Raw genomic sequence first — 17494 nt, 5'->3', positions numbered from 1 at the left:
CAGGCAATGCATGGGATGTGTCTCTGTGCTACAAATGTCACATTTCATCTCTTTACTTGCCAGTGCCCTCCCTGCCCTAGCACTGGCTTCCAACCCCTGCCCTGGTCCTAGCAAAGAGGTGAAAAAGATGGGGAGGAGGATGCTGCCTGGGGAATGGTGGCTGCAGGTAGCATCTCCATGTGGCTGGACCTCACACTGATGGAGGAAGGGGGTTGCTCGCCTGTCTTTTGCTGAGGGTCAGAGGGACACAGGACACCAGTGAGCCTCCTGCATCAGGGACTGCCTGCTGGTGTCATGCCCAGCTCCCTAGCTACAGCCTTGAGATGAAAACTAGATCCAAATGCACCCTGAAGGAACCTGACTGTACCAAAATAACTTGTGCTGAGGGCTCTCACAAGCCTGAGGGAGTCGGGTAACCAGAGGGCAGTCAGGAAAGGCAAATTCATGTTTGTGGACCACTGGGTCAGGGAAAGGTTGATGATCGCACCCCCTAATTCACCACGTGCTTCCTGCCGCATCCCCCTCTGCTGGTACAGACCAACCAGCCATCCGCTGCCCCTGCACAACTCATTGATGGTTTCCACCCCAGCAAAGCCCCAAACACAACCGACAGAGTGGTTCACAGCCGAATTGGCCACCAGTGTGGGTAGAGCACTTCTGGCCCAGTGGCAGTGGGAGATGGAGGCATCTCCATTGCCGGGAGCCATTGCCACTAGCCACCAGCATCATGCGTCCTCCCTCAAAGGGACAGAGGTGGTAAATGTGGGGGACCACAGACCCCCCTGGGGAGCTGCTGTGGGAGCTGCTTCCCAAGCGTGGCTCTTGGGGGAAGGCTGCTCTTCTCTCTTCCAGCCTAGTTGGAGCATGCTTTGAATTTTATCCAACCTCTGACCCACATCTGATAATAATCAAACCATATTTGTTACAACAACAAGGCTCGTTAGGAGGCTGGCTCTGCTCGGGGTGGGGGGGGAGGGGAGAGCACTTAGTTAATGCCAATGACCTCATCTCATGTGATGTCATTCAAAGGAAAAACACTGAAGTCACTCACATATGGCTCAGCCTGGGGTTTTTCAGCCCATAAAGCTTCAGATTTTCAAAGGCACAATACATGCCCCCCCACTTTGTGCTTCTGCTTGCTATAATCCTGAATGAGTGTCTGAAGGCCTGGGCTCAGACCAATAAACTCATAAGGAGCTGTGTGGAGACATATTAAAGAGTCCCGTGAGTGGGAAACGGGACGAGTAATTCTCTTCCCCAGGACAAATACAAGGAAGAAAATGCATCAACCCCCAACCTGCGTTAGAAGCCACTGCTGATGGATAGACCACACTGGGACTGGGAAAGCCCGTTCCTATATGTCCCCTCTTGCTGGACTTCTGCACGTGAGAAGGCTTTGGCGGGGTGCATCTCCTCCAGACCATGGTCATTCTTCACTGGGACTAGGCAGATAACTCCGTCCCACATGGCCGTGTCCAGGTGCAAGCAGCCCAGCACCAGCCACTTTCCCCACCAGCTGTTGGGGCCCGTTCGCCTCCAGCTGTTTGAAACCACTCCAGGATGAACATCCCTCCTGGGTGATGCTCTCGGTGGACACATCAAGAGGAAAGATGAGCTGGTGGGTAGGGACCTGCTGTCTGGTCGTCTGGTCTGCCCTGCAGCAGAGAACCCTGGAGAAGTTATTTAATCTTTTGTGCCTCAGTTTCCCTCTTGGAAAATGGAGCTAGTGGCATTGACCTTTCTGGCTTTGGGGTTCAGAGTTAAACATCCCATGGGGAATGCATGCTGGTCCTGCCAGGAGCAGCTGTGGGGAGGGGGCAGGATGCGGCACAGCCATGGGGTGCCTGTCACCGGATAAGGGGCAGCAGCTAGCAGGGATGGAGAGCTGTGCTGCATCCCCCCTTCAGCATGGGGTTTGATCACACACTACCCTGGCTGGGGCTGAAATGAGGTGTGGGCATTAGCTTCCTCCCTCCAAGTCCCTGTCCCCAGACTAACTCTGCGGGGCCAAATCTGGCATGGTGCAGTGATCAATTTCCTGTTGCAGCCACTCACTGCAGGGGGCTTTGGGCGGGTGAGAAAATCACGGTTGTGCCTTTAAGCAGCAAGCAAAGCATATGTCAGGCCCGACGTTCTCCTGCGTGTCTGTGTGCTGAGTAAGGAATGTGGTCGCATGCCTGACCCGTTAGCTATGAGCGCGCTATGAGCGCGCTATGAGCACGGCGGTGGATGGATCAGCAGGGCTGTTGCTCATGGGCTGAGCTCATTCAGGCTGGAGCAGGAGCCGTGCACACAGGGAGCGAGAGGCGACAAGGAGGGTGGCTGGGGAAAGGGGACTACGCTGGGCCCCCCTACCCCGCTCAGGTTTTTTTTATGCTTTTTGTTTCTTCAGCCTGAAGGCTGGAGCCGGGGGAGGCTGGCGGTGCTCTGCCGCAGGGGGGCTTTTTTGATTTTTTTAGTATTTTGTTTGCCTGCCAGCTGTTGTTTTGCTAAGGCAAGAGGTGCCCCCGTGAGCTGCAGCCCAGCTGCCTGGATGCCCATGGATGTAATGATTGCTTCCTCCAAGGACCAGTTCTGGACAGACATGCGCAAGGGGCAGATGAAGCTGAAAATAAGGGTGCGGAGGATGAAGGAGAGCAGGGACATGAGAGGTTTGTCAGCCGGCTGGCTCCTTTCCTTCCGATGGGGACAGAGGGGGAAGAAGGGGCTGCTCAGAGCCCTGTTTTGCCCGGGGGATGGAGATCGCCTTTGCCGAGCGGCCAACAGGGAGCGGAACGCGATGGCTGATGATACAAAGAGCACAGGCAGCTGGCAAGCGGGGAGATGGAGGCAAGCGGAGAGCATGCGGAGGGGGAGCAATCACCAGTTCCCAGCCACAGGCAGTGTGCGGAAGCACTTGCGGAGGCAGCTATCCTGGTCCTGCAGGCAGCAGCAGGAAAGGAGCTGCATGGAGGGCGCAGCTCCTTCGGGCAGGTGAGAGGCTGCCTGCAGCGGCCAGGGGCATCTGCAGCAGTCCCGGCATTAGACAGCTCTCCCACCCGGTGCGGAATCTGGTGAGGCTGGCTGGCTGGGGGGACCAGTTTGGGGTCCCCTGAGCCCTTCTCCATCCAGGCAAGCTTGGTGAGGGTGCAGACAGAGCAGAGAAGGAGAGGAGGAGAGAAGGAGGAAGGCTGCAGGAGCCAGGGCAGGCTCTGCTGCCAGCATCTCTGCTCCCTCTGGCGCCAGTCTGGAGGGGTCACCAAGGCTGCGGGCATCCGCACCCCGGGCAAAGAGGAGTGCGCGGTGGGGAAAGGACAAGCAAGGGTGGCAAGGTGTGCGAGGAGCAATCGGCTGAAAGAGGGCTGCGCTGCTGCCCACACCCAGGGAGCTGCCCGACGGAGCCATTTCGCTTTGCTAGCACCATTGCTGCCTGCCAATCTTCGGGGGGATTTCTTTCAGAAAGGGGGTTTGCAGTGTTTCCACCCCCCAGTGCCTGGGTGACGGGCAAGCGGAGGAAGGGGTTATTAACCAGAGCAGCTTAAAAATACGCTGAGCCTGAAAAGATGTAGATTACCGAAGGGTTGAATCAAGAAACTTCCCCTCTATCACCACTTAAAATGGGAGCCTGCTAAAAGTGCTTGACAGGTTTTTGTGGCATGAAGCGCATAACCCAGTGGTGGTGTCATTAGTAATAAGTCACTCCTGGAAATGACACATTTTTCTTTACTTAGAATGAGTAAGGCTAGTCCAAAGCAGGCACAGTCACTGGAGGAAAATCAAGCCCAGCCGCTCGGGGAGTGTGTCCGTGGTTGTGTGGGTGGAGGGCTTCCTTTCTGCTGCTTTTCTTTTTTTTTTTTTTACGGACATTTTCTGCTCGTTTGGGAGAATAGGAGGGGGGTCTGGGACCAGCCTGCGTGGCCAGGGGGGCTGGCACAGGTTGGGAGGCACACGGTGATGTAGCAGCAGATGGCCAAAGGCTGTTCAGGGTGACTGTTGGGGAAACAGGGAATTCACATGAATCCATAATAGGGCTGATTCATCGTCTTTCTCATCCCCACTGCTTGGAAAAAAAAAAGAGGAGCCAGCAGTGGCGTGATGAAATTTGGTGCAAAGTGAAGGGAGGGTGAAACCTGGGCTGGGGGAGAGCACAGGGGCTTGACATGGGGATGCAAGGGGGACAAGGGATAGGGGAACACCAGACATCTCTCTCCAATGCACTGAGACGGGTGGAAGTAAAAGCACCAGCCAGGAGAAGGCTAGTTGGCCAGGCTGCAGAGCACTGGGATTTCACCCAGGTGGGTGGGAAGGGCATGCAAGCAAGCGGGCTGCCCGCATCAGGCATTGCTGGCAGGGCTAGGGAAAAGCAAAGGGGAATGCAGCACCCAGAGGGGAACAGCAAGGATGGAGGCAGGGGGAAAGCTCAGAAATGTCCCAGGCATCAGGAAGCGCTGACAAAGCCTCAGAGCTTCCCGGAGTGCAGTGAGTAAGGGTGGCAGTAAGCAGTATTTCATCACACTGCCTGGTTTAGCTGCCGGCACCAACAGGCTCCCACTGAGCACGAGAGCCAGGGAGACAGCGTTTTGCAAAGAGGGATTTTCCCAGTGGCTCTGAGGGTTGACATACAGCGTGCCTGGCCACTCCACTTTTCCTCCTTCAATTCAGCCTGCTGCACAGATGCTTGGCTGAACACTGCCCTGCCAAGGCTAAGCATGATGCAGGTGAGGGCTAGGGTTTTGCAGGTCCCCCCAGCTCTTGTCATGTCCTGCCATGCCTCAATGAGCAAGATGGTTTAACACTTGGGGACAGATGTGTTGGGGCACTGGGAGCAGTGTGTCCCCAGCAGGCTGGGGCAATGGGGAGGGGGCATCCCAGCACCACCCTGGCTACCAAGCTGGCACAGCAGTGGGGGAGCTGTGCTGGCACGACGGCTGCTCCAGCAGTAGCTAAGGCGCGTGCTTGCTTGCATGCCCCGCTGCTCCTCGCCATGTGCCACCCTGGCAGCGGCTCTGAGCCACCGCAGGCATTTTAATGAGAGCTGGGCAGAGCCTGGCCTCTCTCAGCCCACCTTGGCTGCCAGGAGCTTTACGGGGCTAAGAGTCTCTAGCATGAGCACACGTGCAAAACCCAGCCAGTGGGGCCGTGGGCTGCCGCAAAAGCTCCAGCACCTGCACAGGGAACAGGTCTCTGAGCAGCTCCGGCTGCTGCTCTTTAACACTCATTATAGGAGCAATGAGGGTGGGCTATAAACCACCCCTTTATACCTGCCGTAGGTCTCCTGCTAGCTCCTGGTATGAGAGCTGAGGGTGAGGAGGCGGAGTGCGGCAGCTGCTGGCCCAAGGAGGGTTTGCAGCTCCAGCTGTGCCTGTTCGCCTCCTCCTTGCTGCCACAGACTGATGACACAGCAGGGTGGCATGTGACCTCTTCTTCCCTGTTTCCTGCTGGGAGACTTTGGGTTGGATGTCCTCCCCCATGCATATGGGCGACTGGTGAACAGGGCATGTCCCTGCTGCTTGGTGTGTCTCTGGGGGGGCATTTAGAAGACTCATGGGGCTGGTGGTGTTCAAGAGGCATGTAGCTCTCCAAAGAGTGTTTTTTGGGGTGAGGCAGGTGCCCTGGCCAGCCCTTTCACAGCTTCTTGCAGTCGGCAGGGTGCAGCATCAAGGCCAGAGCTGTTGGGTTGTTTCAAGGGACTCTAAGGATGTGAGTCCGTGGGGCCAGAGATAGATGGGGAGTCTGCAGTTATCAGAGGGAGATGTGAGAGGATTTTCAAGCCCTAATGTTTTCCTGTCTCCACTTTACACCTCCAGCCTAAGAAGACAGCCTTAGCGCAGGGAGGGGCACAGGAAGCAGTAGGAGCTAGGACTCCCCTGCTTAACGTGCCCCACATCTCCCTTTTATGCCCAGCAGCATCTCCCCTAGCGCCCTGTGCAGCTCAATGCACTGTAAATCCCCAAAGCTGGGGCTTACCAGCAGAAGGAAAATGATGCCACACCACGTCTGTGTCCCTAGCCAGGACTTTCTCACCTTCTTTGTCACCCTTCGTGCACCACGACTGCTGCTCTGCCGTGGCAGAAAGGGGAGCAGGGCAACTTGCAGGTGATGGGTGATGCCTGAGAGGTTGTCAGTGTCCCAACCATGAGCTGGATGTCCCCAGAGACCACCTGAAGGTGACAGCCAAGGCAGCAGAGGGGTCCCTCAGTGCAGCAGGGTCCCAGCTCAGCAGTCCAACAGCTCTCTCCTTCCACCTTTTGATCTCCTTCCATGCCCATCAGCTCAGCACCTGCACTGGGGCTTTTTGTTCATTTTGGTTATAGCCGTCACATGGTCTAATGCAGCTGCTGGTGCAAAGAGAGACTGACAGAGGGGCTCCTCATTGTGCAGTTTGCTGCTCAAGGCAAAAAGTCGCAGGGCTCCCTAACAGTTGCAGCAGTGCTAGTACCACGGGGGCTTATTCAAAGATGCTACTGGCATCTCCTCCTGGGCTAATGGATGGGCTTGGGAAGGATTCTCGGGCTGGCCACCTTCCCTCTGTGGTGTCTGCTCTCCTAATAAATCCAGTTTCAGTGGGAGGTTGTCCCACATGTTCACATGTTCAGACGGAAAATGTGCAGAGGGGAGGGCCTGGTTTTTCCTCCTCCTCTGTTTGCCGCCACAGCCAGGCAGAGCAGGGCTGGAGGCTGGCCCAGAGGGGTCTCTGCAGAGAAGAGACAGAGGTGGAAGGGAGGGTCAGCACCCTGTGAGCAAAGCCCGGGATGGGGGAAGAAACAAGGTTTCAGTTGTTGCACTCTTCTGGCACTAAGTTGCTGCAACAGCCCGTGTCTCGGTTTCGCTCTTCTGGAGAGGTGACAGCACTCCCTTCCCTCCCAAAAGCTGAGTTTCTCTTCTGCCCCACCTTGATGTGGACACTGCTAAGGGCTTTTATGATGCTGGGGGCATTTCTGAATGAACCCTGCAAAGTTGGGGGATGATTTTCACTGCCCAGCCCTCACAGAGACCTGCCTGATGCTGGTTCTTGGCTCCTCCTTCCTCCATCTTTAGCAAGAGCAGTGAAAGTATCCTCACTTCTGGCCTGGTTCCCTGTGCCCAAACATCCCCCCTCCCCTCCTGGGCTCCACCTCTGCCTCAGTTAATTGCAGAAGGCAGGAAGACACTGGGTTTTCCAGGGAATGGTTCTGACAGCCCTCAGGAGTGCTGGAGCCATGAGCAGTGCACGGGGCCATGCCACACAGGGACCAGCTCCTCCTCAGCAAGTCCTTACCAGACTCGAGGGGAGCATCAAGAAGAAACCAGGGATCCCCAAGCACCCACTCCACATCATATACAAATCCTTCCTGATCTTAATTCCTCACGTGCCAAAAGAAACGATGCTCCCAGCACCAGCACTGCAAATAAAAGAGGAAAGACTAGAAAGACCCAGTGCTGCCCTGGATCCCCACCACAAGGGCTCTGCCACTCTCTTCCAGCAAAAGCTGGGATCCATGGCCTGGGGTATGGAGGGGGGAAAGCCCAGGTATTGGTTGGAATCCAGCCAGGGACATTCACCGCCTTCGGGATTGTTTTGAAGAGCTGCTTCTCTTTCTAAAAATGAAAGGTATGCTAGAGCAGACGGTGCAGGGTGGGGTGAGCATCACTTCAAGGTTGAGATGGCATCGGGTACCTGGCCCCATCTCTAGGGTTTCCCCCAAGCCTGGGCTGCCCTCAGCAGCTGCAAGCATGGGGGAAATGAGGACAGGCAGGATGGGAGTGTGCCCGGGCTCCCAGACACTCCCAGGGTTGAGGCTTTGCTTGGGACAAGCAGGGTGAGCTATGGGCATCATTTCAGGTGCCGACATCCTCTGGTTGCTGGCAGCATGCCGGGGTACGTACCGCAAACAAGGGTGTTCCTGTCACTCTCTGCAAACATCCCTGCCTGCTTTGCAGCCCCCTCTGTCCCTGCCTGGACTTCCCTGGGCAGGGCTGGCAGAGGAGCTGCTGCTGGGCGAGTGCTGGCGGAGGCGAGCAAGTGGGAGAGCGCGTGCCCCGACCTGCTTTAACTATGAGATCACCCTGTGCTCCCAGCTTTTAAAGAGCAATACAAAGCTGTACACAGCCCCGGGCAGCTCTCGATGAGTACAAGTGAGCGCAAGAGGTTGGGGACCAGAGCAGGCACCATCCTGGGGCTGTGCTTGCGTGCACCCTGCTACCCAAAAATGTGCTGGGTTCCTTTGGAAAAATTCCCATGTTGTTTTGCATGAGTCCAGGTGTCAAATCTGCTCCCCACTCAACCCTGTGTGCTACAGGCTTCCCTGGGTGCAGCTGAAGGAAATCCTTCACACAGGGTTTCTGCTCGAGCATCCCCCAGGCATCAGCGGCATATGCTCATGCGCTCAGCAAAGCAGGGAGTTCACTCATGTCCACGCAGGGCTCTGGCCAGTGATTTACACTCCCTGGCAATGGGGACACAGCGCAGGGATAAGCAGTAACTGGAGCTGTGCTGCACCTGCGCTGGGCCTCCTGCTTTCATTCTGATTTAATATCCCAGTTGAGAGGTGATGTCATTTTGGAGGGAGCCAGAGAAAAGGAAGTGCTAGAGAAGATAAGGTGCTTTAACTGCCCCTCCCAGCTTGGCTGGGTTTTGAAGGTGGGAGCTGTGTTAGCTGCTAGCCAGGGAAACATAAGAGAGGGGAGGAAAGAGTTTGGTTGGAGGATATCTTCCTCTTGGGGCAGTGGGAGCTGACACCAGGAGCTGCTGAGATGGAGGATGATGGAGGACCTTGGATGTTCCCAGGTGGTGTGAGCATGATTCTGTGCACTGCTCTGGTTTTTCCATCACATTCACCTCCCAAACACGTAGGGTGGGTTGTCTGCAGCACCTGTCATACCCTGCCAGAGCCTGGGTGCCACAGTAGCAGCCAGGGAGGTGCTCCAGGAGGGTGAGCAGAAATGCTGGCAAGGTGCTGGAGAAGGTAAATTGAGAATGTTCCGAGGCTGCCCTAATTCCGGAGAGGAGAGAGACTGAGTGGAAATGGCATTACTGAAAGCTCATTAAAAGGTCTTTTTTAGCTGTGGAGGTGGGCCAGGGATTCCATGGTGCTGAGTCCAGAGACCTGGGCTTTCAGAAGAATCTCGTGGGGGTATCCTGGTCCCTGTGACAGTCAAAGGTGGTCAAGCCCTAAAGTCTTCTCTGCCCTTTGGGTGATGTCAAGCTGCATCTGTTCATTTGCATGACTGGGAACACCTCAAGGGAGGCTGGTTGGGCTGATGTGACCCAAGGTCCTCTCTGTTGGAAGAATCTGCCGCTCAGATGTCCTCAGCTGGAGGGGAGTGAGGTTGGGCCACCACTAGCCAGACCTGGTTCTACCCTGGAGAATGGGATCTGCGAGCAAGAGCAAATCAGGATCACCAGTGGCCTTATGCAACAGCACAGGACATGCTACAGTACTGGGGGGTTTTCCAGCTCCCCAAGCTGCCCACCATGCAGGCAGGGCAACACTTGCTGCCCCTGCTCAACTCTGTTCTTGCCAGTTGAGGTGGGGACTGGCTTTCAGCCAGGCTCATTCACAATTAGACCATGCCTTTGACCACGCCAGACACTGTGGCGATAGCTCTGGCTGTTGCATGCCACCTACTGCAGCCCCAGATGGAGGTTTTCTCTCAATATTGGGTTTCAAGATGCTCAAGCTGGGTATGACTGCCCAGCAGCTTGGTGCAGTAAATTGGGCACTGCTTCCTGTCACGTTCAGTAAGGTCAGAGCATGAAACATGGCAATGGCTTACAGGTACCTATGTGTTGGTCCAGTCTGGTGTGGCAGAAATCATGGGCTTGGTGGGGCCAGGCTGAGGGGGCATCTCTCAGAAACCGCCATGTGTAAGTGTAGCCACTGTGGCAAGGTTTGGGCTGGCCCCCGCAACCCAGGGAGCTTTGCACTTCAGTGGGCTTCCTTGTCATCATCCTGCCCTGGTGGGTTATGCTATCAAAAAGTGACCCTGGTTGTCCTCAGGGTAGTCAGCAGCCAAAAGAAGGACTTTCTCTCCCTGTCATTTGTCTGAATGAAGTTGCGAAGAGCAGGAGGGGGTGTGGGTTGCTTCACATGTACGTTAATATTCAGCTGCGGCAGGAAAAATCAGAGCTGGGTCTCCATTTCTTTTTCTCTGTGTGTGGCCTAGTCATCACAATGTGTCTGCACTGGTTAGTGATGGATGGTGGCTTTTTGCTCCTCAGGGCTCTGTTCTCCGTGTTGCAGGGTTATCACCGCTTTGTCCCCAGCCTAAGCCTCGGCATGCCAGGTACTGATGGTCTCAGCCTTGCTGCTATGAGCTCAATGTCCCCATTTTCTCCACAGGAGGCTTTGCCACCTTCTCGTCCTGCTTCCCAGGGCTCTGTGAGGGGAAGCCAGCTGCCATCCTGCCGATGAGCATCTCCCAGCCATGCTTGCCCGTGGCCAATGTCGGCCCCACACGCATCCTGCCACATCTCTACCTGGGCTCTCAGAAAGACGTCCTAAACAAGGTACGGCCCTGTCTAGGGGTCATGTCTGCCCTGTCCCATCTGGGACCCCAGCCATGCAGAGGGGTAAGGGCATTAAGGACTCCTCTCCTGCCCAGTGGGAGGACCACGTGTGGTCCGTCTGACCCTACCAGGAGGCTGAAGGCAGGGAGTGCATAGGCAGTGCTTGGCAGAACTGGGGAGGATGGTTCCAGGATGAGTCATCGTATATGGATGAGCTTTGGGGTGGTCAAACTCTTCCCAAGTGCCTGTAGCAAACTCAGGGACAGGAGAAGCACACCTGGGAAAACACCTGGGCTTGGAGGGAGAGTTACCACAGCTGGATGGAGATGTGGAACAGGAGCCGTCTTTGCACCCACCCACCTAGTTAGCCAGGCTGCTAGATAACACCACTTTCAGCAATGCTGCTCCCTTTGGGAGCCAGAGAGAGTGGGAACAAGCTGGCATATTCAGCCACAGCAGCCCAGGGACAGGCAGCCCTGGCCAGGGCCAGGGACCTGTGCAGGAGGCCCAAAAATGTGCAAAGTTTTGCTGTGGGAGAAAGGAGAAAAGAGGGATAGTGCCTGGAAGGGCTGTGATGTCATGCCAGGGAAGGAATTCTGTTTAAAGGAAAAATAACAGCGAGAAGAAAGAAAGAGGAATTGCCGTTAAAATGCCACCGGGCACCTGCCTACCGCGGGCAGGAGGGAGCCAGCCAGGCGTCCTCGCCCAGGGCAGGCGAAGGGGGAGAGGGACCATGACACCGGAGGGGGGTTGGAGACAGACAGGAGGGAGCGGGAAATTATATACAGGGAGTAGAAGGAAATGAAAGAGAAAAATGTCAAGAATGCGAGCCTGGGAGCTGGTCTGGCTCCGCACTGAGCGGAGGCCAGGCTTTGCAGAGCCTGCTGGGGCGGGCAGGAACCGGCTGCTGGAGAGCCAGGGCTGAAATCCTGGTGTGGTCTCCTGAGGAGCCAATGTCAGGCAGGGAAATTGATGGTTTCCTTCCCTTCCTGCCTCCTCTGAGGGTTTTTTTTATCTTTTGGAGCTTTGTTTTCTGCCATCCCCATGATGTGGCCAGAAGATGCTCTATTCATAGGCAGCAGAGCAGGGTCAAGTACAGAGGCCATGCATGGGTGATGCTTCTCTTCTCCAGTACATTGCAAAGGAGAGCTCCCACATGGCAGCTCCACACATCCTGATGTGTGGGAGGACTCTTTTATCTCATGTTTTCTTCTCCCATTTAATTCTGGGTCTCCCCTGGAATAGTGCAGACAAGCCACTGAGACCCAGCAGTTGGCCCAGATGTTCCCCCATATTTTTCAAAGCAAACTGCCCCCAGTTGTACAGGTGATACCTGATCAGATGGGACAGGGAAAGACACAGGACTCAGGTGAGCCATAAATTTGGCGTCAGCACCACATACAGGTGAAGCTGGCCGTAGCCCTGGGAGGGAAGGAATGGAGGTTGGTGTGGATGCAGCAGTACACACCCAGCAAGCCAGTTCCCTGATGGATGGCCTGTGGGTCAAACCTTACCCCCTTATTGCAGTTTTTGATCTGACCCTATTTACCTAAGGTCTGCCTTGTGCCACTGCATTTTATTGAGTCAGAAATATGGGCAGTCATGGTGGTCACTGACTGGCCAAAGCAGAAGAGTCACAGAAAATAAGTCCAGGTTCACTCCAGTGTCAGAAGGAGTGTAGAGCTGGTTCCCCTCGCCACCTGCCTATGTCCCAACACAGGGGCATATGTTCACAGTGAAGAACTGTGAACAACTGAAAAATCTGTGAGAATTCCTGCTGCATTTCTGAAGGGTGTGGGAGCAAAGATGTGGGTTGACATTGGTTAACATAGCATGCTACCAATGACTCGCCCCACTGTTGGTGAGATGCCTCCTCTCTCCTACTGCCGATACTTTCAAAGCTTTCAGCCAGAGTTTTCACTGATTTTCTTTCTTGTATTTCCCTATTCCTCTCGTACTGGGGTTCTTGGGTTTTCCTCTCTGGGACCCCCTTCCAGGTATCTTTCATCTTGCTTACTTTTACTTGGACCAAAGTAAAGATCTGCTGAGGTTCAAACCTGTGTTGTCTAAATTGACACAACCTTCTCAGCTGGTCTCTGCTGTACTACCGTCAACTAGGCCAAGGCAGCAGTGGGAGACCCACAGGAGGAAATATTAGAATGGGAAAAGGCAGGGAATGCATGGCAAGGCAGATCTTCAGCACTCAGTGCTGGCTGAACTCAGCCCATTATTCAATTCTTCTTTCCCACCAGGACTTGATGACACAGAATGGGATAAGCTATGTCCTCAATGCGAGCAACTCCTGTCCCAAGCCAGACTTCATCTGTGATAGTCACTTCATGCGCATTCCTGTCAACGACAACTACTGTGAGAAGCTGCTTCCCTGGCTGGACAAGTCCATTGAATTCATTGGTGAGCTTTTTTTTCCAATGGTTGCAGACCCTCTAGTTCTCAGCCTTCAAAACCTGAACTCTTCTTCTGTCCTCCATGGTCTTACTCCCAGCAACCCTTGTTCTTTCACAGAAAGGGGTTGAGGGTTGGGAAGGGAGGCTAGAATAATTTTGCTCACCATCTCTGACTGCATCGATGCTTTTTTCTGTTTCCTCTACCATGCCCCAGACAAGGCCAAGGTGTCCAGCTGCCAGGTGATTGTGCACTGCTTGGCTGGGATCTCCCGGTCAGCGACCATTGCCATTGCCTACATCATGAAGACCATGGGTATGTCGTCAGATGATGCTTACAGGTGAGTTTTCCCTGGAGGGCAGGGAGGGGTTATGCCAGTATTGTTCACTCCAGGGGAAAAAAGCAGGCTGAGCCCAGAAAGAGGGTGGGAGCTCCATGAAGCTCTGTCTTGCCTTGGCTGAGTCCCAGTTAAACCAAACCTCTCTTCATAAAGTACATGCAAAGGGGAATGGTTGGGAGTGTAAAATGGAGGGGAGAGGCAGTTCCAGCTCTACCCCTGGGGCATCCTGAGGCCCCATGGTTCCCCAAGACCCCTTTCTTCAGAGGGTCTTGTCATAAGGTCCCAGACAATGCCCCTTCTCCCCAAAGAGGCTAAGAGAGTAGGGGTGACCCACTGAAGGACCAAGCATCAACTGGGGCTGTCTGTGCCTCTCGGCAGGTTCGTTAAGGACCGTCGCCCATCCATCTCGCCCAACTTCAACTTCCTGGGCCAGCTCCTGGAGTACGAGAGGAGCTTGAAGCTCCTCAAGGCCCTGAAGTCGAAGGGTGACCGGGGCGAGGGGGACGCCCAGCAGGACCTGGCAGAGGCGGCTGAGGGCAGCTGGCACCCCCAACCACCTACCTCAGAGAAGGCCGAGGAGGTGCCAAGAGGCACCAGCTCGGCATCCCCCCACGGTGACCCTGAGCGGCAAGGTGGGACCCCGAAGGTCCTGTCACCCACCACCCTGCAGCAGGGGCTCAACGGCTTGCACCTCTCCTCCGAGCGCATCCAGGACACCAACCGCCTGAAACGCTCCTTCTCCCTGGACATCAAGTCCGCCTACTCCCCTGGTCTGCGGCAGGACCCCCCTGGACCCCCTGGCCCCGGGGACGCCCCCAAACTCTGCAAGCTAGACAGCCCCTCAGGCCCTGGCAGCCTCGGCCCCTTCTCCCCAGGGTCGGACAGCCCCGACCGGCCGAGCGGGCCCGACCTCCTGCTGGAGGCCAAGGTGAGGCAGCGGCGGAAGCACCGGCATCCGGCAGGCTCACCGGCCCACGGGCTCAGCCTCAACGTTGGCAGTGCCTGTGCCACACGCAAGAGTCCCGGTGCTGAGGACGGGCTGCCGCCACGGCTTGGCCAGCCGACCTCCGCTCCTGGAGCCGCCGCCGCCGCCTGGAGTGGTGTGCACCTGGAGTCCCCCGGCACCCCCTCCAGCGAGGCCGGCTGGTACTTCAGCACAGACTCTAGCAGCACCGGTGGTAGTGGCGGGAACCTGTTTGCCAGCACCGGCCCGTATCCACCGCCATTCGGCTGCGGCGGGGTGGCGGGCAGCTGTGAGATCAGACTGAGGGACAAGGCGCGGGCCGAGCCGCGGGATGGGCGGCACAGCTGGCATGAGGAGGCTGGTGCTGAGAAGCAGTTCAAGCGGAGGAGCTGCCAGATGGAGTTTGAGGAGACCATGTCTGAGGGCAGGGCCCGGGAAGAGCTGGGCAAAATCGGCAAACAGTCCAGCTTTTCGGGCAGCATGGAGATCATTGAGGTGTCCTGACACCCCCCTGGGGTGCCTGGAGAGCAGGATCGGGGACAGGGCGGGGGGATATTTAAGCTGGGGGGAGAGGGGAGGGGAGAGGTGGGGTTGGGGGTTAGTATTTATACCCGTGGGTGCATTTTCAAGAGCACACACGCTGAAACCGAAGCAAAGACGAATGAGTCTTTCCAGAGTCGAGAAACATAATGGCACATGCTTAGTGTCCCTCCTGCACCCACCCCAGTCCTTCCCCTCCATCCCCAGGGTTTCCCAGCCCTCAGAGGCCCACGCTCGAAATTTTGGCGTAAAATTTCACTGGGAAGGGGCAGGAGTCACAATTTTGGCTGTGGGGATGGGGCACAGCACCTGTGGGGGGACCACGGCTGCCCCCTTCCTGCACTCCCATGCACTAAGCATGCTCCCCTGTGTTTCTCTGGCTAAGTATCCTAAAAATGCTGCACTGGAGCAGCCCTATACATATATAAATATATATTATATATAATATAAAGAAAAAAACCCGAAAACACACACACAAAGGAAAAGGTAAATGGTTTTACTGCAATTTTTATTGAGACGTAAATAATATTTCAATTTTTTGTTTTGTTTTTAATTTATTGAAGCTGTTCATTCTGGCAATGATTTGCAGACAATGTGGGGCGGTACTTTCAGCTCTATTTTTACTGTGTATGGTATTTAAATCTGAAATACGAGTTTCTAAGCAATATCTGAGGCCTGTGGCTCCTTCTATAGCTCATGTCGATGACAAAGATTTTCCCCCCTTCCCTCTGGGCACAGCAACAAGGGGACAGGAGACTCTTCTGGGCACTTTTTCTAGAAATGAACAAGCAAACGAGCAAACTATAAAACCTTCTTACAACACAAACTGAGCCAGAATACTCTCTCCTGGAAGCTGCTGCTGCTTCTTCACTACTTGGTGTGTTTGCTTCTCCTCATCCCCATCCCGGCCATCATCCCATCCCAGCCATTGTCCCCATCCTGGCTATCACTCCACCCTGGCTGTGCACCCCTCCCTTCCCCTGCACTGCCCGTCCTCATTGGAGAGGGCGAGGAGGCAGTCACCCGAAGAGGAGGGAAGGGTGCCAGGTGTCACCTCCAGCTGTGCAGGGAAAGGGAAGGCATCAGAGTCTGCCGGAACAGAGGCAGGGAGGGGAGGCTGGTGGTAGTTGGGATTTCTTATCAGGGGGTGTCTTGCCTGCCCGTCCCAGCCCCTTGGCTCCCCCCTCGCCTCAGCCACCTTGCTTGGGAGGTATGGGCACCGCTTTCCCTTTGGGGGTGGTGGTTTTTCAGGCTTCCCCCATCCTTCACTTCACATCCAAGAAACTCATGGGGAGCACATTTGCAGGTGCTAGGACTCCCACAGCCCTGTTCCCCTTCGGGCCAGCTCCCTTCCTTCCAGTGGGTGATAAGCTGGCCAGACACAAAGCTCTGCAAGCACATGGTGGGGGGCACAACCAACTTAATTTCAGAGGTGTTTGCCTGCTTCCCCCCATCCCAGTGAGGAGCCAAGCTCTTGCCCCCCAGCCTCAACATCAAGTTGCTGAGAAGCTGCTTGCTGGAGCCGTAGGCACTGAACTGCCTCTGCTGCAAAGCACATCTCTCCCTGCAGCTCTCTCTCTTTCTCCCTTGTCTTGCGCTAGTTTGCAAAGCTAATACCTCAGGGGTCTCTGTTCGTGCATGTCTGTGTCCTGTGTCCACTCCACTCCTTGGAGTGTTGTTTTTTTCTTTTCTGGGTCCATATGGTTTCTCTCCCTTCCCCTTGTTCCTCCTCTCGTTGCTCGTTTCTATCTTTAAATCAAACTACATGTGTCAAAACCAAATGATCTCAGGTTTAAAACTGAACATAAAGCAGAGGTGTGAGGAGCTGCAATCATACAAGGAGGGGCTGCTCACTTCACCTGGTTGCTTCCCCAACCACCTCTCAGTCTGCAGTCGAGGCGAGTCTCCCTGGAGCCTCCTCGCTCTCTTCAGGCCGGCTTTAGTTTTTGTGGTTTTCCATGGGGCCATTTGGTGAGATGCTGGGGACCCCCACATGCTCCTGCCTCGTTCCCCGAGGTATGGTGGGGAGGGACGTGGGTGGCTGGAGAGCCAGGGACCACCTGCCTCTCTCCCCACATGGCTTTTGACAAGAGTGAGACATCTCATAGTCATCCCTCAAAAGCCACCAACACCCATTATTGCCTCCAGCAACCACCTCAAGCCAGCTCAGTGTTGCCAACCTGAACATTTCTCCCTTCTGGCTGTGAAAAGATGATGACACTATTTTCTAAGCTCCCTTTTTAAATTCCAATAAGCATTTGGGCCATCCCATGGGTTGGGCAGCTATTCAGGAGCTGCACTCACAGCAGGGTCTCCTGAGTGGGTATTGACATCAAGTTCAAGGGGGAGGGAAAAAGGCTTCGTCTCTCCTCCAGTAGTTCCCCAAACCCAGGGTTAGTGTTGCCTGCCTCCTGCCCAAGCAGCGCTGCTGGTCCCCCTTCCCCTTCTGCTGCCCTGGGTGGTGGCATCTCTTCCCAAGCATGCCAGGGGTCATTGCCAGCTGATTTCTGCTCCATATTATTCAGTTCCTGCTCATTCCATAGTCCTCCAGGGTTGGTGCCAGTGTGGATCAACTGAGCTCAGGCAAGTTGCTGGCAGGAGCCAGTTAGGTGTAGCTTTCAGCAGTGGAGAGGGGGTTAGATTACTTCCCAAGGGATTTAATAAAAAGAGGATAACAGGTTGGCGCAGCCAGGTGGGGAGATGAGACAAGGCACCAGGGAGCTCTCTTGTAACTCATCCTGTTAGCTGACACGATGCGTTAACAAGTGCAAAAAAGCAG

General features: G+C 55.3%; 1 protein-coding gene across 5 annotated transcripts in view; it reads left to right on the top strand.

Annotated features, from left to right (window-relative positions):
• Positions 1 to 15382, top strand: part of DUSP8 (dual specificity phosphatase 8) — a 43423-nt gene extending 28041 nt beyond the window's left edge. For 4 of the 5 annotated variants that reach the window (XM_075094548.1, XM_075094551.1, XM_075094552.1 and 1 more), the window contains exons 4-7: positions 10302 to 10468; positions 12721 to 12880; positions 13088 to 13211; positions 13590 to 15382. In XM_075094548.1, coding sequence (XP_074950649.1) covers positions 10302 to 10468; positions 12721 to 12880; positions 13088 to 13211; positions 13590 to 14679 — 1541 coding nt within the window. In that variant the 3' untranslated portion in view covers positions 14680 to 15382. Of the gene's footprint in view, positions 1 to 2151; positions 2652 to 10301; positions 10469 to 12720; positions 12881 to 13087; positions 13212 to 13589 lie in introns of those variants that run through there. The other variant, XM_075094553.1, reaches the window with a different exon arrangement.
• Positions 15383 to 17494: the final 2112 nt, after the last annotated feature.

Source organism: Phalacrocorax aristotelis, chromosome 5 (assembly GCF_949628215.1).
Source record: "Phalacrocorax aristotelis chromosome 5, bGulAri2.1, whole genome shotgun sequence".
Taxonomy (NCBI): Eukaryota; Metazoa; Chordata; class Aves; order Suliformes; family Phalacrocoracidae; genus Phalacrocorax; species Phalacrocorax aristotelis.
The sequence above is the reverse complement of the archived record's forward strand: the minus strand, read 5'-3'. Positions and strand labels throughout refer to the sequence as shown.